The sequence below is a fragment of the Lingula anatina genome, chromosome 1 (assembly GCF_051362555.1).
Source record: "Lingula anatina isolate TDL-2025a chromosome 1, LinAna3.0, whole genome shotgun sequence".
NCBI classification, from domain to species: Eukaryota; Metazoa; Brachiopoda; class Lingulata; order Lingulida; family Lingulidae; genus Lingula; species Lingula anatina.
Window position 1 is genome coordinate 49,756,478 of NC_141767.1, and position 21,482 is coordinate 49,777,959.

Here is a 21,482-nt window from a genome sequence, read left to right on the forward strand (position 1 = left end):
ACAGGTATAAAACACGTTAATTTTAACAAACATGCTTATCACAATTCTTTATTTATTAAAACATATGGAAAAGAACGTAGGCCTAACGCAAAATTTAAAGAAATGAAATATAAAATTATTACGTTTACCCTACTTGTCTCAAATGAATGCAAGTTATACAACCTGCAAATTAAATAATGGTTCTTTATGGGTTATGAACAATGGTGTTGCACAATATTGGTGTGTTAAAATCTACTTAAAAATAAATTAAAAAATTAATATAAAGTTCATTCGTCAAAGGCTTGTCAGTTGATTTTTTTATTAGTCCACATGTTCCACAGGTGGTCCTCCCTCTGGTCCTCCCCTAGACAGCTCACTTTCTCCTCTCTGGCTGCACCATGAATCTTTGCAATGAGTGAAGACACCTCTCCGTCTTTAAGCTGGTATTCAAACTCCTCTTTTGTCTGTCAATAATTTGTCATCCAGTCATCATTTTATACAGTTATAAATGTCAGAATGATGATGATGCAATTTCCATTGTTAATCAGCATAATGCCAAGTTAGATAATATGAATCAATTATCCATTTCGATATACCAGTTAAGATTCCAAAGTCCCAAAAAAAAAAAAAAAAACATTAAAATAGAATGCAGGAGATCAAGGTAACATCATAAATTTGGCAAGTGCACTTACTCACGTACGCTCGTCTACTTAATATCAGTAAAACAATTTATAATCAATGATTTATCCACAATCATATGGATTGTGGTTTGTGTATTAACGAACACGTAACGAAATACCGGAATAGGCCAAACATTCTTAGAATCGATCCTTTATCGCTAATAGTACTAGTCACTGTTAGACACTAGCTGTTTTATAAGTAACTTAGCTCAATGAAAAATAATTTGAAATGTTCGACTCTTATCTAGAGAAACAGCTTGTCCTTGCACTACAGTTCTTTGAAAATGTCGCGTGGCCTATCATTTGTAACCGTAGGCCTTCAAGAAAATACTTATTTGATCCCTTCTACAAGTATAGTAGTACTGCGCTAGTAGATATCGCCCGATCACAAAAAGCACCTTATAAAGTGCTTAAACTAGACCTGCTTTATTTTCAATTAAATTTTTCATTCTTTTATGTTTCTTGATAAATATTCAATCATCCAATATTCGACGATCCAATCGCACAAATTCCCGCACCACCAAAGGTGTTTAAACAATTGTGACATAAAAAGTGTTCATAGCTTTTCAAAAAAACTTTGTGGACGGAGCATGAAGTCGCTGATTTTCTTGACCGCTATGTCCAGTTCTCTGCAGTCTTTGTCCTGAAGAAGGTTGACTGCAGGGTTAAAGTACATAGGTAGACGGCGAGCTTGTGCTGCCTTTTTCACTCGTTCTATCATGCTGGTGACGCGGACACTTAGTTTGTCAACTGACCAGTCTTCACTGGAAGGGCTGTCTTCACACTCCCAGAATAAGATATTCTGAAATAATAATAATCGTGATTAATTGAACAGCAGAACCTATTTTACATGTTTACACCATTATAAATTTTATACGTGTTTATTTCTTATTTACGAGTATAAAGACGTGCAAATGAGTGGGTTTGCATGAGGAAGAGGCCAGGGGTTCTGTAAACTGTTCACCGTCATTGTTCTTTTACTATTTTGAAGAGAACACAGTAAATGGCGTGTATTTCATAACCTGTTTAGAACTTCACATTATACCTTCAGACAGTAGGATGTGATAACACGCCTGGTCGTATCACACCACACATCTTCATTAAGTTTCTTCATAATGCGGTGGGACTTCTTACGACATCCACCGTCACTGTCAATGTTTTCTATCAGTTTCTTTTCTGCTTTCACGAAGGAAATCGCCCAGTCGAAGTTCTTTTTCGCAACTGTCTGCACTCCCATCCTGCGTATGTCGTCTGCTTTTGCTGGAGAGGGCCATTTTGTATTTCGACGAGGCCATTGTATGTTTGATGGGAAGGGTGTATATCCTTCTTCCATTACTGAGAAGTCAACACTGATAGGAAAATGACCATCCACTGTGATGCGAACTGATAGTGCGGGGCCATTTACCCGTTTAATCTTTTTCACGATGTCTGAAAACAATAGATCATAGATGCATATAATATTTCGTGTAATTAACCTAAACATTTTATCTGCAGACTGCGCACTGTAAAACATAATTAGAGAATGATTTCATCAACTGTATAGTGTACTCATTTCATTCACTAAACAGCTAATAGTAAAAACGCTGTTTACCTGGAACATTCGCGGAATCGCCTACACAACATTTTTAATATTAGCTATTGATTTAAGTAAAATATGCTTTATACTCAAAACATAACGATGTTTTGTCGTTTTATAACGGCACAAATTTCACGGTAGGAATTCTTTTCGTGAATGTATAACAAGTGATAGTTAGTCCTTATTCTCAACACCGATCAAAGTTTCTTTCTAATTCGAAGAATATGTTTTTCCCAACATGGGTTTTAGCATGAAAATGTAAAAGCTGCAACACAAATACGGAGAGAGAGAGAGAAAGAGATAGCCTACCTTGTAAACCTAAGTCGCGGATTGCATCCACGAGTAGCTCTTGGAACTTCCATTTGACCAAAATTGGAACAATGTGTCCATCCACGATCATGTCGCTGGAATTTATCCATATAGGATATGTTGGACTGCTTAGATGGATACAGCAATATCCTGGCTGTGGGGGCGGAAGACTTACGGCTTTGGAGACGACTTTCACGTCAGACGAAATGCTTTCTGCAGGATCAGGTACTGGTATGTTTAAGTCAAAGTATCGAGGCGTATGTTGACTCCAATTCCATCGTGTTGGTAGAGCACACAGGGGCACGCTTATGTCAAACTCATCTGCTCTGTCAACCTTCAGATTTTGCCAGTAACTGCCGGCTTTGAAGGACTCTCCACTGAAACGCTCATCATCTCTTTTGATCTTTTTCAGAATCTGGTTAATGACAGGCATAACTATTTCCACCGATCTCTTTGTCTCTTCACGATTCATTTGAACACATTTGTGGAAATAGGCTTCCAGAACATCATTCGTAAGATCCATCATTTCTGTCGTGTGCGTGTCCAATTTCTAGCTAGTACGTACGCTATCGCATGTATATATATATACACCGAGGCTATCTTCTCTAACATAAGAATACAACGCAGTCTGTCGCCAGTCCTAACAATAGAACCTATTAATGGCAAGTGGAAAAATTCATACTTTTGCTTTCCGAGTTTTATTTTTCACATTACGATGGGGATTCCCCATGCCAATATAAGCAACGGAACATTCCGCGTAGTAACCTCGTTTTCATACACAGACCGCCAAACTTAAATAGATTTTAAATTGATATTTATTTCACTGAAAACTAATATTTGATTTGGCTTCAAATTGTGATAATACACCATATACATGTACGGGGTTATTTTCAAGTGATCGCCCTTAAAAAACTAATGGTTCGTAACATAAGTATATGTACATGTAGGTCTCTTAATTCGACAAAAATTGAGGAGAAAGGACATTTCAGTTTATTTTTATTCTATTTTTAGTAGACAATTGCAATTTATGTCCTATAGTTTAATTCGTGACGTACCAGACAATTACTTTGAATTGACATTTGATGAAATTATTTTAAACAGTCAGTTTTATTTATGGACTCGTTTAAAATCGGTTTTATTGGCATCGCTTTAATTGTGGATAATATTTCTATAGAAATATGCTATACTATAATTAAGTGGTGTACATCTGTATCACATAAAAAGCAGCAGAATGTTGTTAAATATTTAACTTTGAATTAGCAAAAGAGGGCATCATGCCCGGCGCGGTATGCTCAAATAACGGATTATCATACTAGACGAACGCACTTATAGTAGCTTATCAACATGAATCACGTAATGCTCCTGTACAATGAAGTGTTGGTGTTTATTTTTTCTTTAAGCAGACTTTTAACATAACTTGCATCTGACGTCGTCGTGTACCTTCCTTGTTAACATTTATAAGAAAACTGTCTTAATTTTGTAAAACTTACAAGAATGATATTTAAGACAAATGCAGGTATAGTTCGAAACCCTTAACCATTATACCATCACCTGCATTTGGCGTCGCCTTCACCACCATGCACTTTCGTATAAAAACTACCCTGCTTGAATTTTTCTGGCAGTAATTCTTTCTTGAAGTTATTATTTTATTATTTATTCATTTATCGTAGTGATTATTATTTCGAATTTTCATTTTTTAAAACATTGGCACACATTTCAAAGAATAATCTAGAAGTCTTAGAAACCTCGTCGCCTTCGTCCGTGCTTTACAAGTTAAGAATGATATTATTTTGAAATAGGAAGCACCCCTCTTTTCATAAAAGACTTGTCTGGACACTTCATAAAATCGCTGATTTTCTTGACCGCTATGTCCAGTTCTCTGCAGTCTTTGTCCTGAAGAAGGTTGACTGCAGGGTTAAAGTACATAGGTAGACTGCGAGCTTGTGCTGCCTTTTTCACACGTTCTATCATGCTAGTGACGCGGACACTTAGTTTGTCAACTGACCAGTCTTCACTGTAAGGGCTGTCTTCACACTCCCAGAATAAGATATTCTGAAATAAAATTTAAAAAAAAAACAACACATCACAACTTATTGAACATGTATGTTTCGCCATAAATAAACGTAGCACATGATTACTCCAAATATAATGCATTATAAAGATTAGTGGGTTTGCATCTGTGAGGAGTGCAGTTTATTATCCACCGCCATTACCTTTTTTGGCGAGATCACCTTAAATGAGGCTTATTTCACAATCTGTTTAGAACTTCACATTATACCTTAAGACAGTAGGATGTGATAACACGGCTGGTCGTATCACACCACACATCTTCATTAAGTTTCTTCATGATGCGGTGGGACTTCTTACGACATCCACCGTCACTGTCGATGTTTTCTATCAGTTTCTTTTCTGCTTTCAGGAAGGAAATTATCCAATCGAAGTTTTTCTTCGCAACTGTCTGCACTCCAGTCCCGCGGATGTCTACTACCTTTTCTAGGGAGGGCCACTTTGCATTGCGATGGGGCCACTGTATTTCTGATGGGAAAGGTAGAAACGCTTCGGTTATCACCGAGAAATCTACGTCAATACAGAAATGGCCCTGCTGTGCAATACGGATTGTAAGCGCCGGTCCATTTACTCGTCCTCTCATGCTCACGGTCTCTAGAACAATTAAAAAAAATTAAAGATTGATTAGGATAGCTATTCCCTCTTATATCAAAATGAAACCAAAAAATATTATAATTTGAAATAATAGAATTGGGAAATAAAATTTCGCCTCTCTCTCTTCTTCAAGAAAAGAGAGAGAGAGAGAGAGAGAGAGAGAGAGAGAGAGACTTTGACTCACTTTGCAAATTCAAATCACGAATCGCTTCGTTTAGAAGCCCATGAAATTGCTTTTTGACCAAAAATGGGACGAGGTAACCGTCAAAGGTCATGTTTGTCAAGTTACTCCAACTTGGCATGGGCGGGCTTTCATTCTCTTGCAGCTTCCAACAACAATATCCTGGTGGTGGACTTGGAAGGCTTCTGGGTCCCCTGATTATTTGCAAATCGTAGGGGATGCTTTTCAGCGGGTCATCGACATCGCGATCGAATCCAAAGCATCGCAGAGGGTCGCTGCATCGCGAAGACGTTTCTGGCAGGGACAGGATGACGCTAACATCAAACTCATCAGCTCTTTCAACCTTAAGATTTTGCCAATGACTTCCAGCATAGACAGGCTGCACAGTGAAACGGGAGTCCTTTTTCTTGATTTCCCTCAAAATTTTATCAATGACTGGCATAACAATTCCCACCGATTTTTTTGTTTCATCGCATTTCATTTGGACATGGTTGCGGAAATACGTCTCCAGGACTTCATTCTTAAGAGACATGTTCAATATATCCGACTCGCTCGATTCACCGAATAAAGTTTATCTCCTCGATTGCCACGTAAGCTAGGCCAGACAGGATTGACGTGTTATACTCCTATTTTGGGGTTCGGAAAAACCCTACTGAGGATAAAATGTTTGCGGAATACAGAACCTCTGCGCATGCGTGTGTGAATCGGGGGGCCTCTCGATAGTCCAAAGGGTTGATTGGTCTTAATTAGGTCGTTACATTTTCATCGGTTTTTCAATGAAGGGTTCATCGGTCCGAAGGTTCTATAGTGAACCATCGGACTATTGCTGCGGCCCCTTTCAGTCACATGTATGATGCCTATATCTTACAGCTGTAGTTGGAGGCCATGAATTTCTACAAAATATTGTTTAGTGGAATTTTATAATTATAACATTAGTTTTCATTATATATCGTCATAATGCAGGAAGCCTGTGTTTCAACTGTTCTATGCTCCAATTATAACAGGTGGTCCTAAGGCGGTTTATTGCATAAATTGCCTCGTTATTTTGGAATGCAGAATTAGCTTTCATAATCTAAAAAAGTTTTAATGGCTCTTTGTCACCCACACAAAAGTGTTTTTACGCATTTTAATGGGGTTTTACCATCATAACATTAGAGTTTTCATTTTTTAAACAGTAAGCCCGCATTTTATCTGTTCCATGCTCCAATTATGAACACAGGTCCTACAATCTGTACGGGGCCGTAGCGATAGTCCGAAGGTTCAATAGTCCGAAGGTTCATTGGTCCGAATGTTCACTATAGAACCTTCGGACCAATGAACCCCTGATTAAAAAATCGATAAAAATGTTACCACTTTTCGGACCAATGAACCTTCGGACCAATGAACCTTCGGACTATCGAGACGCCCCCATCTGTACATTACCTCGTTATTTGGAATGCAGAATTAGCTTTCATAACCTGAAAATCTAATTTTAAGACATTTTAATGGCTCTTTGTCATCTGAACAAAATGATTTTACACATTTTATGTCTCTATATACATGATTATCTGTGTCTGTTCATGGTTCCCATGCTCTCAGCTGTCACCGCTTGATCGAATAATTAACCTAAACACCATAGAAACGACCTAAGAATACATAACTTTTCTACCACACATGAAAAAAATAAATAAATTGGTGAATCGCTTAACAAATATAATTAAATTACCATAAAGGGGCTGTGTGATAAATAGAAAACTGGCTATTTAAGGTAACTGGAATTGGTTTTAGGGTGATCCAAAAGCTGTTTATATGAAATCTGAATTCAACAATATATATACAAAAACACACCATTGTTTTCTTTTCTATTACGGTATTCTTAAGTTGTTTTCAGGCTTATTAACCGGGCCAAGATGATAGCCGAGCGTGTCCATCCATGCCGTTGCCGTCCAACACATTTATTCAATGCCACAACTGCCTTTTTTGTTGTTCCAAGTGCAAAAAGGTGTAAAGACAGGTCGAATTTTACAAATCCGTATGATTGCTTAAATTTCAAATATTTTATCCAATAATTCAATGTTCAAACTTAATGCAATGCCCATCAAACAAGTAGGCCTATATAAGCTTTTATTCAGTACATTGGGCCATGTGCATAGGCTGAAACGTTAAAACTGTGGTAATTGTAGGACTACTTTATATTGGTTCAAACACATCCCCCTCCCCCCTCTTTTTTTTTTCTTCTTCGAAGCAATGTGCACTGCTTCTCAACAGCGACACAATCATCTAGTGTACACCATACATATTTTTCTGAAAAGCTTGTTTAATTTTCTTTATGTAGACTAGGTATTTATATTATTTCTTAGTAAATTTTCTCGTGGCTAAGGGCTTAATCCCATAAGATACTGCCAGCATTGTTTCAGTTGATAGGAGCTAAACATTGTATTAGTGCTGATGCATTTATATATTTGTGTATTGATGGTTGATCAGTACTCTGTGAATATAGTTCCATACATTTACTTCAAATTTGTTAACACCAGCCATTGCTGAAGTAACAACTGCCCCAAAATTCACCAATTTTAAATGTCTTTTGCCATCCATCTTATTCAGTTTTAAATTTTCTGTTTGTGGCATTTTCTGCAATTAATCCTTCTACACTGTTTAACAAATTTTGTTTATGATCATTTCCTACTTTCATTTATTGAGGGGTGTGTGGTTTCAGATCACTCAAGGCAATTACATTAAATTTTATACAATAAATACATAACATGCAAGTTTGTCTAGATTTCACTGTCAGCGACTAGTGGGAGGGTCTCTTACTTTTTATGGTGGAGAGTGCTTAGAAAGTTAGCATACAATTTGTTTTACTAATAAAAACAGTTTAGGACAGGACCCCTGATGAATTTTACATACTTTTACACAAACAAATTCAGTGATTTAGGCAGAGTTATTGTCAATATTAATTTGCAAATTATTTATGAATCAAGGTTAAAATTTATCTTTTGGTCAAAGGTGTAAAGTAAAAGCATACAAAACATGTTACAGCTTTATAAACTAAATGCATAGTTCATATTTCAAATGTTACATGTGATGTTCCCCATCTGATTCAATGCATCACATAAACTTATACATAGTGGACATTAGAACAAATAATCAATTCAAACATTTTCTTTTACTTGACTCTGCTTTTAATTCAGTGGCTTTCAAAACTACAATAATAAAGGATTTATGTTCATTTTACTGCTAATACATTCATTTCAGATACTGAGGCATGGCCAATTTCAGTAATATGGTGCTGATCAATCACAACTTACATTATTTTGAAATCAAACCTCCAGTTTTAACCATAACATTTTCAAGTTTCACCCTTCCCTCGTCCTGTGTAATTACCAATGACACAAAAAGGCAACAGGACAACTGCTTAATAAAATTTAATAATACATGTATAATTAAAAGTTACAAAATTTCAAAGAAATTGATCTTAAAGATTTGCACAGCACATTTTCACAGACCATATAAGTTCTATATCCACTTGAAGCATGTGTCCCAGCTGATCTCCACCCTAAAAAAATATAAGCACTCATTAAATAAGGGCACCAATCAACTTTTCAGTGTAGCAGAGCATACTCTAGTCATGTTCCATCTTTCATTCTATGAAAAAAAAATCAACACACTGTTCTTAAGTTCAAGCCTTTCCTTCAAATTCTTTCAAGGGACAAAGTTCTACAGATAGTAATGAAACAATTTCAGCAAATGCTGGCTATCTATGCCATCTTCTATGATGCATCATTTAAATCATTTGTATTAAAATATTCTTTAAGCTTACCAAAGTCTGTCCCACCTATCAAGCAGTTCACTTGCTTTTCCGACTTGATCTCTTACCATCTGTTGACTCCTCATCACTTTCAGACCTCGACTGCTGCTTATCCTTGCGTGATTTCTTACTACTTCTTTCCTTGCCTTCACTGTGTTTATTTTTCTTTTTCTTTTTGTGTCTCTGAGGGGAATCATCATAGCCTGGACTCTCATTGGAGTCTGACACTGATTTTGTATGCCTTCTTGGCTTTTTGTCTTTTGAACTACTGTCTCTGTTGTAATATTTCTCCTTATGGTGTTTGTCTCTGTCATATGAATGCCGTCTGTCTCTACTTGAATCCCTACGTCTCTTTTTCTCCCTACTTCCACTTCTGTCTCTGTCCCTAGGCCTTCTATCCCTACTTCTACTCCTTTCCCTTTCTTTGCTCTTGTGTCTTTCCCTACTACCTTTTCTGTCAGATTTATACCTATCCCTTTCTCTTTCAGGATACTTTTTTCTGTCCCTATCTCTTTCTTTCTCTCTGTCCCTGTCTCGATATTTTTTGTCTATGTCTTCTTTATGTCTGTCCCTGTCCTTGTCTTTTCCACCATCCCTTCTTTTGCCTTTGTCTCTAACCTTATGTTCATCCCCATCTATATTCCTTTCCCTGCTACCTCTTCTATCCCTACTTTCACTTCTTGACTGGTGACTTTGACGAGACCTTTTCCTATCCTTAAGTTTCTGTTGTGTACTCGATCTACTACTACTACTACTAGAATCAGAACTTTCCCCACTGCTATCAGAGCTATCAGACGAACTATCAGATGAAGATGAACTTTCTGAGTGTTTCCTTTTCTTCTCCATTACTTCGTCTTTTAGCCTAGAACTTTTTATTTGAGAGCCATCAACTTTTTCCCTAGAAAAATGCCTATTATGGGATTTACTCCTGTCTTTCTGCTCTTCAGTGGTTTTCTCCTCATCCTTGACATCAAGACCTGGGATGTTACTGTATCTGTTTTCAAATGGACGCAGTGCAGGAGCCAGAACTTCTGGTGGAGGAACATTTCCATGCTCTGTACTATCTCCTTTGGCTAAAAAGGCATTAAGAATATACAAGTCATCAATGTCTGTTAAATTTTTTTCCTCAAAATTCCAAAAATGAAGATGCTTTTGCAAATGGTCAGATTAATATTCAGATTCACATGATAAAAATATTTACTGGCCTTTAAATGATCTAATGAGAAGAATGTCTACCTTTTTTCAGCTTGGAATCGCCTTTTTTCTTCCAAATAAATAACTTAAAAGATCACAGAATTCAATGCAGAATTCCAAAACTGAAATCTGGCTCATTTTTTCTATTCCTGTACATGACATGTACATACCTAACTTCAGTTGCCTTTCCTCTTCCAACCTAGCTGCCTCTGCTTGTTCCATTTTCAGCTGCCGCTCTTCTTCTTCTATCAACCTGCGTCGAATTGTCTCTTGAAGCTCATCATCAGAGTCTTCTTCCTCATCATTATCTTCTTCCCTAGTGCTCTCATCTGCCTCATCCTCACTACCAGACCCATAGCCTAGCCCTACAACAGTGTTTGTGTAATTTAAGTACACACATAAAAATTGGAGTGACTCAAAGTACCAAGAAAAGCAGGCACTGTTTTTATTAAGATTTTTTTTTGCCCGTATACTTATGCATTAGAAATTAAATGTTTCAATATTCAAATCATTAAGACATGATACAAGCATAACAATATCAGCATTCAACAGCACCTCCTGGTTAAAAAAAATAATAACTGTTAACTTCTCACCCAAAATCATTCCCCACCCCCTATTATTTTACTGGGCGATAACAGCATGCCAACAACAGGTGCTGCAGACAGCTTAATATAAAAAGCTACAATTTTGAAGTTTAAGTAAAAACACTAATGACAAAAATTTCACCATGATGATATAATTCCAAGCAATCAAAATAAATGAATTTGCCATTCATTCATAAATGCATTGAGCTTTACAGTAATGAAGTGAAAAAAAAAAAAACATTTTGCCTGAAAATGCCAAATGTCAACATTATATTTTAGAGACTGAATATTAAGTTGTGTTTAGCACTTACCAAGCGATGTTATAGATGCCAAAGCAGTTGAGGAGGCTAGCTGCTTTGCTGGAGCTTTACATGTATACATACAAACACATTAGTATAAGAAAGATACTGTCTGTACCATCACTGCATACCTAAAGGGATGCCTGTAGCAATACCCCTTCTGTTCATCTGCAATACAACTGTCAAGTTAAAGGGAATATCAAAGGCGCTTTAGCAATCAACCTGGGATATGATACTACTTCATCTCAATAAAGAAAATATGCACAACTGAACCACTTAAATAAGCATGGAAATGTCAAAATGTACACATCTGATTTTTTTTACTTGGTCATATCCATTAAACTGGTTTTCAAATTCTTAAGCACTAATGATCTTTTAACTCGCCTGTCATACTTTAAACAAAACAAGAAAATTACTAACAAACAATATAGTTGCCCAGGTTGAGGCTAATACATTGCTCAAAACAGGCCTGCTAACGAGCTTTGTTTTATTATGTTAAGTCTCAAAAATTTTAAAGGTACAAAAATATAAAAAATACTCATAATTTTTATAATATCAGTTGCAAATAGTTGCACAATAAAATCAAGTAACTTGGTAAAAACCATAAACAATTAAGCGTCCTTTACACAAACGTGTATAATTTTTCATTTATAAAGTTTTTTTCTATTAAATGCATTTACTGCCATCAAAGTTCATGAAATGCATCATTATCTTTTAAGTGGCAGCTTGAGTCATTGCACAAAATGTTTATTAGAAAATACGAGTATCAAGAGACCAATTGACGGCTGATGACACAAGTGACACACCCAGTCAATACCTTTAGAAGCCTTGGTTTTAGCTCTTTGGTACACCTCTTTAGCTACACCATGAATTTCTTCACCAGTCACCTCCAGCAAAATCTCTGTCAGCATACGGCGGACACGCATCATCTTAAATAATACATGGATATGGCAAACTACTATCTGCTAACTTTTTAATGTTGTCAAATCATCACCTACAAACTAGAGACTGACTAATTCAGCATAATAATTGTAGACAGTGTACAATAACCATAAACCTTTATAATTATAACCTAAGTTTGGATACAGTCCTACTGGAAGTTATGTAGATTCTTTAACATCTTGAACTCTAAACTCTATGTATTTACTGTATCTGACTGTAGGATTACCAGTTCATCAAAACTTACAAAATCTGCCTGTTTTTCCTCCTCTGTCCTGGTGTCAATAGTGGGAGCTGCTTTCTTCCATTTAGGTTTTGCTTCAGCTTCTTTTTCTCGATTTTCAGATTGGTCCACTTTAGGAGAGAGTCGTTCATTTTGTTCATCTGTTTCTTCTTCATCTTCATCAGAATCATCCTACAAACAATACATATTAAAGACAATTTAGTTTATTTTTCAACATAAATTATAAAAAAAAAATAAACATAAAACTAATTTTTAAACAATAATCCAGTTTATAAATGGCTTAAAAAGCATCAATAATAGATGACCAAATGGATAAACAAATTGATTATATCATTTTGGATTATATGACCCTTTTATTTCTCACAATCCACGCTTCCCTTTGTTTGTTTCTTTTTTCTTTTGCAAAATACTTTTATACAGAAACTTACAAATTTGCTCTTTTTTGGCATCTTTGGACTACCACTGCCAGACTTTTCTTTTTCTAGTTCTTCCAGTGCTAACTTCTCTGCCTTTTCCCTTGCTTCCCTTGCCTCTTTAAGTTCTTTTTCACGCTGCTCTTTTTCTAATTTCTTCTGTTTTTCACGTTCAACTTTTTCCAGACCTTCTCTGATCCATGCTGGAAGGGTTCGTCTCTTTGCAGCATCTAACAAATTACAAAAATTGTAAAGCAGAGATATAACTCACTTTCAACATTATATTTCTATAAAAGTTCAAGAACTCATTAAAATAAGGTGCCAAATAAGAAAAAACTACCACAGTTATTGATTTTATGTGTTAACAATAATGGCATTAGTAATTTCCTCTGTAAATAAAATTGTTTTTCCAGTTATTTCATTTATTTTGATTTTTCTTTTCACTGACCAATGACAGTGGTATCATCTTCTGGTACTATGGTGGATGACTGTGGCGACCTTTTCCCTCTGCCTCCTCTTGGCCCAGGCACTTGGTCTCCGACACCAGGGGGACCCTCATTCCAGTATGTGTATTCATCACCTCCATAGTTCTCAAAGCCCTGAAGGTAATACAGGTGTTGAAATTCGTGGCAACTACCTAATGGCCTCCACCAAGCAATGACAATGTTGTTATGCTTCTCTTATCTTTTTGAACAAAGATATTTGTTCCTTGTGTGCCAAATAAAAATACCAGCTAAAATGTATCATTTCAACAACAAGCAATGCTTTTACACTCAGAAAAAGAAAATGACAATTCTTTAGTTGTTCACAAATGTCATGGGATCGTACAAAAAATATATACAATGTGTAGTACATAATGAACCTACCTGGAATCCTCCGTGGTTGTAGTCAAATGACTGGGTATACCCTTGATTGCCATGCCCATAATCAAATGTCTGTGCCTCCTAAAGCAGCAAAACAAAATTACTATGAAAAGATTACCAGAGAACCAAGGGATTAAATACTTTTCACATTAATTTGATAAATACTGTATTTCCATATTACTTTTAACTTTCTATTCACACTAGCACATACCTTCATTTCTCCCTGCATTCCCCATCCTCCCATGTCCCATCCATGCATCCCCCATCCCCAGCCTCCAGTCATCTGGTTCTGATCTCCCATGGGGTAGCTCCCTTCTGCACCACTAAAACCTATTCAAAGAGAAAGATTTGGTGACGTAAAATACTAAATGACAGATGAAACCACTCTAAATAAAAAAAATAACATGCTTTTACATATATATATATATGAATTTTCTAGTTTGAAAGAGTGACCTACAACAAATATGCTTAATGTATATTAAACCTTTTCCCAATTTTGTTTATGAAAATAATTTCAGGGGCGGATTTAGGCAGTCTTCTGGGTCTTCCGGAAGACGGTCAGATTTTTAAGTTAACATTGACGGGTATCCATTTTTTTCTGTCGGAAGACGGTCAAAAATGGAGGACGGATCAACAAAGATAATTTGGAAGACTGTCAGAAAATATCTCTGGATCCACCCCTGAATTTCATCTGACTTTTACAAATAAAACATAATCAAAAAACAAAACAAAACTGCATTGAAGGATTAAAAAAAATTGCAGTTCACATTGTTCTATTTACTGAGTAACAAACTAACTTGTATTTTGGTTTCCATTTTCCACAGCAACATTTGCAGCATGACCTTGGCCACCGTCAGGTGGTGCTGCCTGATTCTGATTGCCTTCAACAGGTTGGTTCCCTTGCTGTGCTGCTTCCAAATTGTCCTTCTGTGATATCCACTGCTTTGCTAATGCTGCCCAGTCAACTTAAAAATAACAACAATTATGCATTAATCATAATTGCAGAAATGAACAGAGCAACATACAATGACTAGTTTTCAAAAAGCCCCTTTCTTCTTTAAGATTAAATGTCAAAGTGAAGTGTATAAACAAAATTTATTGCGATTTTAATATTTTATCACTTCATACCTTGCTCATGTGGAATATGTTGATAGGCAGCTTGTTGAATGGGCCATGTTCCCCAGCCCCCCTGTGCAGCAGGCCACATTGTGGAAAGTTATTATCTCCCTCTTCAATACCTGTAATCTAACATCAAAGACACTATGCTCAGAAGTAGATATGTGGTAAGAAAGATCACATTTTCCTTTTCCAAAATGGAACTAAATAAGGCAAATCTACAATCAACAAGTGACTGCAAGTAACTGACTATTTGAGAGAAAAAATACAACATCTTCTCAACAAGAGCAAGCATGGATGTGGCAACCCATGCTAAATATCTAATAAGTTTCACAGTCAGCTTCAGATTAAGAACTTTTTTGCAGTCAAACCAGTTGAACACAACCAGGAATAGAGTCAGACTGAGTACATATATATATAAACTAGTACATATATATATAAACTAGAAGCACAGCACCCGCAAAGAACTTCACTACCAACTTACACCTAAATAAGCATATATATGGCACTAATACTATACATGTAATACATAACAGGCCGATGAAAGAAATAACAGTGATTCCCTTTTAATACAGTCAGTTCCATTTATCATCTATTTCTATTCAACTTAAAAAATATAATCTACAGAAATTCTCTATGACTTTAATGAGATGGTGAGATTTGTATTCATCCTCAAAATAATTCAAAATACACTTATAAAGCCAGTGTACATACAACAGGGTTCCCAGCATTTTATGGTGACATTTCCTGATCATAAAATAGATCCATTTCTAGCATTCCTACTTCAATAAACACCTATTACAGGCCCAAGGCATTCGCTATTTGGTGTGGGCACAAGTCGAGAAAGTCTGACCAAACAATAAAACAAAATCCCCTTATTATTACTTTTCTCAAATTCTGGTTTTTCCCTGACTAGAAAAGGCGAAGTCACTTTCCAGGTTTTTTCTGATTTGTAGAAAGGTTGGGGACCCTGATACCACTGTCAATTGACGACCCACAGATCAACTGCTTAATCTATGTACTTTACCTCGAATCATCGACAAATAGTTAGGTAGATCACAATCCGCTAGGGGCGCTACAGTCGTAACTGTCCACGGGCAGTGAAGTGTTAAACTGAAGTCGGCCTGCTGACAGTTCGCCTATGGAACCCCTTTTTTAAATCTCTCTTTTAGCGCTGCGTAAAAAAACTAATACAAGCCATTAACTAAATAAGTTGTAAATCAAAGAGTAAAATCCGGTCACATGATTTTCCCATGTTGCAGTCTTTGACAAGTTTCGGTTCTGCTTGTTTTAAGTTTTGCCTCTACAAAATGCTAAAAAATTTCAGGTAAGTGCTGGTATCATCTTTTTGAAATTTATATCCAGCAAAGTTTATGAAATTTGCTATATTATGTAGAAAAATCATGAAATTTGAAGGTTGCGAAGTATAGTTAATTTAATCCGCAATATTACATGATGTGAAAATTACCACAGGGAAATAGCTCTGCCCTGATTAGTCACAGGCTATGTGAGCCAGACAATAGGCTGAGCACACAAAGACACACAGGGTGCTCTGCTGCGCCTGAGTGATCACTGCTGGTCAGTGGGCACAGGTTTTGAGCTGAGAAGTGTGGACACTTTTGGTGGATTTTTGCAGTTAAAAAACTTCAATACCTTTGTTGCTTGTAGGAATATTTAAAAAATTCCAAATGATTTCATCCGGTTTTTGCATTACCTTTCAGATGATATAAGTATTTTAATTTTCTGATCAGTTTGAAAATTTTTCTGATATACCTAAAATAGTTAATGTTTTTTCTTCTAAAGTGGCGGTAAATAATGAGGTAAGATAATGCAATTTAATTAATACCAAGCTACAGTAATGGAATACTATTAAAGCTAGGCTATATCTTCGTTACGTAAATCTTTACCTTCAGTAGATGTAAAAATATACCATTATTTGTAAATCTTTATCTCGAAGAGCATTGTTGCAAACATGGCTTCCTCTACATTTTCCCATAATGCTATTCGCATTTCAGTTAACATCCGGTCACTTCCGGAAACCATGGGTTCCCTCAATGTACAGTGTGTTTTCACAAGGCATTTGCACCGTATCCTCAACTCAAAAGGTGTCACTTTACATGATGCATTCTTAGTGAGAAATTTTCACTTGTCTAGAAGGTAAGATCGTCAGATGAAAATACTTTGGCCCCCAACGGTCTCAAAACATTGTCTCGATTGAATAAGTTACCGTTACCAGCAGTACATGTACATTGTACAATGTACATGTACATCACAGTACAGTACTCAAGTTTTGACAATCTGTACCTGAGGCAACTACGCAGACAGCTTAGGTCAGTTTTGCTTGGCTGTCACCTTGATTGGTTAATGGGTAACTAACCTTTAAGCTATAGTAAAAACTACACAAATCATGCACACTATAGTGTCTAGGTACTGACGAAAAGTGCGGTGGGACAGTTATTGAAAATTTAACCCACCTCAGTAATGTCTACTACATATGCCATATAATATGGTGGACTCTATCCTATTCTTTTACCAAGAGGTGTGTGTGTGTGTGTGTGTGTGTGTGTGTGTGTGTGTGCATGCGTGCATGAGTGAGTGAGTGTGTGTGTATTAAATTTGTTGAAGAAGTTGATATTAATTTAATAATTTAATTATATGTTTCTTTCTGCTGTTTCAAAGGGACTTTGTTCAAACACACGAAGGAACTCATTATGGGAGCACAATAGATAAAGATGAAATAGAAAAGTTTAACAAACTTGCCAATAATTGGTGGAGTGAAAATGGGGAAATGAAAGCATTACATGCAATGAATCAGCTGCGTGTACCATTTATAAGAGATACTTTAGTGCCAGAGAAGTCCATAACATCCAGTCCATTAAAAGGTTTGCGGATTCTGGATGCAGGAAGTGGAGGTGGATTTCTGAGTGAAGTATGTTTGTCATTATTTTTTATCTTTTCTCATTTCACTACAATTTTGTTGACTCCACTGAATGGCAGTCTTGGCAGTATCGCTTTTTTGTCCTGCACTGAGATTGAGATCAAGTATGAATTTGATACTTTTACAATATTTATTGCAGTGTTTCGAATGCTTGTTCAGCATAAATCCAACAACATTTGTAAATCCATGTCATAGCTAAAAAGATGGAAGGTAAAATGAAGCATTAGCCCACCAGTTTACATTATATTTCCATTCTTTCTTTTCATCAAATCTTTTCTAAGGAGATGCATGTACAATGTTGTTAAATTCCACGTAAAGACACTATACGTAATTGACAGGCAGTGGTGGGTACACAAATATCAGTTGTTATGGTGAAGGAAATAAAGCATGACCCAAAAGTAAATTGTTAATTTTGTTAATTTCAGCCACTTGCAAGACTTGGTGCAACTGTTGTTGGTGTAGATGCTTCAGAAAAAAACCACAGAGTGGCTAAGCTACACAGTTCTCATGATTCCAGTCTAGAGAAACACCTGACATATATAAACTGTGAAATAGAGGATTTACTACCAAAGGAAAAGGGATCATTTCATGCAGTTGTTGCTTCTGAAATCCTTGAGCATGTGGCAGATACAGAGACTTTTGTCAGAGCCTGCAGTGACTTAGTTATGGTGAGTATAGACAATTTAACAAAACTGTCATTAATGCCAATATTCTTCAGCCTGAGTTTCAGTGAACAATTGGAACTCACCTCTCCATTACCAGATACAGTGTACTTGGGTGAAGGGTAGAGGTTCACAGCAGACTAGTTCCTGTCAGTTGACAAGATTGTCATTGGGAATCTGCAGGCCATGGACGTCGGTAATATTTTAGGCATGGAATTTTATCTCACAAAAAGAAAATCATATGTAAACCCAATTTTTGTTTATTTATTTAATTATGCTCAATGATAAGAAATAATAATTCACTTTTGTAAACATACTAGCACTTATCCTTATCTTTATTGCAATTCTTTTTTTATTTCACTGATAATCATTGGTAGACATGTCTTATTACTGTTCAGATTATTGGTGGGTGGGTCAGTTTGCTTCTCTACCATTCATACATGTTTGGCATAGCAGTCATGTATTGTACCTTTAAAAGTAGTGGTTTTATATTTAAAAATATTATATTAATATATTTGTAAATAGTGTTGAGACTTGTGTACTGGGGTTTTAAATCAATGTCGATTTTTATTATTAAAATTGCTGATATAATGTCAGTAAGACTATTAAGCTTTTTTACTAAAAATATGCAATTAATAAATGAACTTGGATTAATGTAAATCATTGAATGTGAGCACTAGGTTTCTGCCTACCGGGGTAGTTTCAGGTATGATTTTTGACTTCTTTGTAAGAAGGATTCCCTTGGGGTAAAAATTCAGTAGCATTATTTACTTATTTACGTGCTGTTTCAAGAGAAACTTATCTCTGTCACTTATGTTCAGTGTTTTTATAATGAATGCGTAGTTTTATTTTCAGCCTGATGGCTCATTGTTTTTTACAACCCTCAACAAAACCAACCTGTCTTATGCCTTGAGCATTGTTGCTGCAGAAAGACTTCTAAAAATAGTACCTGTAGGAACCCATGATTGGAGTAAATTTATAGATCCATTAGATTTGCAAGACTTGTTAGATAAATGTAAGTATAAAAAGGAGAAATAAAGTTGCAACTAGTTGTGATCAGATATTAAACAGGTAAATACAGGGGTAACTATTGTACTGGTACACATATTTTATATTAATACATGCAGATGCTAAAACCCAAGTAATTTGTTAATAGTATGATGTTAATGTTAATATGCAAAACAAATGTTTAAACTGGCCAGGAAAAAATAATCTTTTTAAATATGTTTGAGTAATGCAGCTCTTTTTGTCACAATTTTGTTTTGGGAATAGGCGATACATTTGATGAGGCAAAATTGTATGTCCTATATTTCAGATGATTGCAGCACTCGCCAGGTCCATGGTATGTTTTACAACCTTCTCACAAACAGATGGGATTGGATTAGAGATACCAGCATTAATTACATGCTTCATGCAGTAAAGCGGACTCCTGACAGCTGAGGCTCCAACCTGTTCCAGGATAGCTATCCAGAGCTAGGAGACCTGGATATTTTATGGCAAAATGCATACTTCCTCAGGAACATTATAATAAACATATGCTTTTGATAGAACTATTTGTCACCAAAGGGGAAAATCATGAATAAAGATTGCAGTCTATTTTCATAGACTATCCATAAATATGCAGCCTAAAATGTTGGAAAAATTTAGGGAAAAAAAGCTTGTCATCTTTCCTGATTAACATTGTCAGTCTGCCAAAAGATCTTTAGCTGCCTCATCCTCTCCAAATATCAACCATCTTAACCTCTCCTTAAGACAGTTGAAATGTAAATAGGCATATGATAATGCCTTTAATATATTTGTACAGACTTTGTTAATTTTAATTTCAAGCAATTTTCCAATTAACGTTGTATATATACGGTTATATTGTAGGAAACTTGCATCAGGCATTTGGGTTATGAATGTTTTTTTGCTTCTGTTGACCTGTTTTTGAATAAAAGTAGCCAAAGGCAAGCTGAACACAGTTATGTCGACATATCAGAGCCTGATGGTTAGTAACTGCAATAGCATAGTTTTCCATAAACTTTCAAAAACTTTCTTATGTGTTTTTTTAAATCAAAGTCGAGTAATTCAATCAGGAAATCACATTTAAACAGAATTTACAATATTAAATTTAGACCAATGCCACTTGGTTCAGAATAAACTGTGTAGGTTTATAGTAAAATCAATTGAAGAGTCAAAATGCTTGCCGTATTTGAAAATCTACCAGTTTTTTTGTATTTTTCAATATCAATATTATGTAATTTTATAGTTACTGAAGCACCTGTTTCGCCATCTAACTTTCCTTTCCTGGATTTTTTTGCCAAATCAAATACTCCTCAAGAAAAAAAGGCAATTTTTTCCTACACACGAATCATTACTGGACCCATCCCTGCACTTGGAATTAATGTTTTATACCATTTTAGATATTTAATTCAAAACGACTAGCCTGTACTTTCCAGAAAGAAATGCCGATATTGCGTACTTTTATGTGAGATCATTTTAAGGCCGTAGCTTTGCAGGAAATGTCGCTGGGCGTGGAAAATATGACCTTGGGACGTTTTCAAAAGCGTATATATGCAGGGGCGGATCCAGGATTATTTGAAGGAGTCCGCGGATGCGAAGCCCCCCCCCCCCCCCCCTCCAATTGGAGTTTGGTTCGGGGCCCGATGAAGGGTCCCGAAAAATTTTGGTATTTTAGAGGGTGAGCGGTGCCATTTGGTACGGTTTAGAACTATGATTCAACTAGTCAAAATTCTAATTTCAAGAAGGGACCAGAAATCGAAGGGGGGTGGGGGGGTCAGGACCCCGACCTCCCCTCTAAATCCGCTACTGTACCCCTGACATGATAGGTGATTTACCGACTTTGATTTTTACGAATTCACTGGGTACTTAGTTAAATAGTCTTTGGAGTTAAAATGAAATATTGAGGTCGAAAATTGTACACACTGTTCCAATAACCAATGATTGCCCATGCACGGGTATTATCTTGTCCAGGTTGCTATCCGGCATTTCATGTTTCCCATGTAACAACAAAAATATTTTACTTTGAACTTCTAGGGAGGTTTTTAGGTGGCAATC

At 36.1% G+C, this 21,482-nt stretch overlaps 4 protein-coding genes across 5 annotated transcripts; 1 reads left to right on the forward strand and 3 right to left on the reverse strand.

Moving 5' to 3' along the window:
• Positions 1 to 32: 32 nt before the first annotated feature.
• Positions 33 to 4,329, reverse strand: LOC106163928 (protein mab-21-like 3). Its single transcript, XM_086995836.1, has 3 exons — positions 2,545 to 4,329; positions 1,705 to 2,087; positions 33 to 1,461 (listed from the first exon to the last, which is right to left on the reverse strand). The coding sequence occupies exons 1-3, from the start codon at positions 3,068 to 3,070 to the stop codon at positions 1,216 to 1,218; spliced, it is 1,155 nt and encodes a 384-aa protein (XP_086851962.1). The 5' UTR covers positions 3,071 to 4,329; the 3' UTR covers positions 33 to 1,215.
• LOC106169081 (protein mab-21-like 3) lies at positions 4,330 to 5,918 on the reverse strand. The gene is made up of 3 exons (XM_013548414.2): positions 5,390 to 5,918; positions 4,823 to 5,205; positions 4,330 to 4,596 (listed from the first exon to the last, which is right to left on the reverse strand). Exons 1-3 carry the CDS (start codon positions 5,916 to 5,918, stop codon positions 4,330 to 4,332), a joined length of 1,179 nt encoding a protein of 392 aa, XP_013403868.2.
• A 2,859-nt stretch (positions 5,919 to 8,777) lies between these two features.
• Positions 8,778 to 16,886, reverse strand: LOC106163972 (uncharacterized). The gene is made up of 13 exons (XM_013541717.2): positions 16,733 to 16,886; positions 14,838 to 14,954; positions 14,507 to 14,674; positions 13,921 to 14,039; positions 13,713 to 13,790; positions 13,295 to 13,445; positions 12,862 to 13,076; positions 12,437 to 12,604; positions 12,068 to 12,179; positions 11,263 to 11,316; positions 10,538 to 10,732; positions 9,186 to 10,246; positions 8,778 to 8,921 (listed from the first exon to the last, which is right to left on the reverse strand). The coding sequence occupies exons 2-12, from the start codon at positions 14,914 to 14,916 to the stop codon at positions 9,213 to 9,215; spliced, it is 2,373 nt and encodes a 790-aa protein (XP_013397171.2). The 5' UTR covers positions 14,917 to 14,954; positions 16,733 to 16,886; the 3' UTR covers positions 8,778 to 8,921; positions 9,186 to 9,212.
• On the forward strand, positions 16,848 to 20,399 carry LOC106163973 (uncharacterized). 2 transcript variants are annotated; one of them, XM_013541720.3, is made up of 5 exons: positions 16,848 to 16,982; positions 17,505 to 17,754; positions 18,189 to 18,431; positions 19,269 to 19,440; positions 19,741 to 20,399. In XM_013541720.3, the coding sequence occupies exons 1-5, from the start codon at positions 16,867 to 16,869 to the stop codon at positions 19,863 to 19,865; spliced, it is 906 nt and encodes a 301-aa protein (XP_013397174.2). In that variant the 5' UTR covers positions 16,848 to 16,866; the 3' UTR covers positions 19,866 to 20,399. The 2 variants fall into 2 exon arrangements, with proteins under 2 accessions (XP_013397174.2, XP_013397175.2); XM_013541721.2 differs by having other exon boundaries at positions 19,281 to 19,440.
• The last annotated feature ends 1,083 nt before the right edge of the window (positions 20,400 to 21,482 follow it).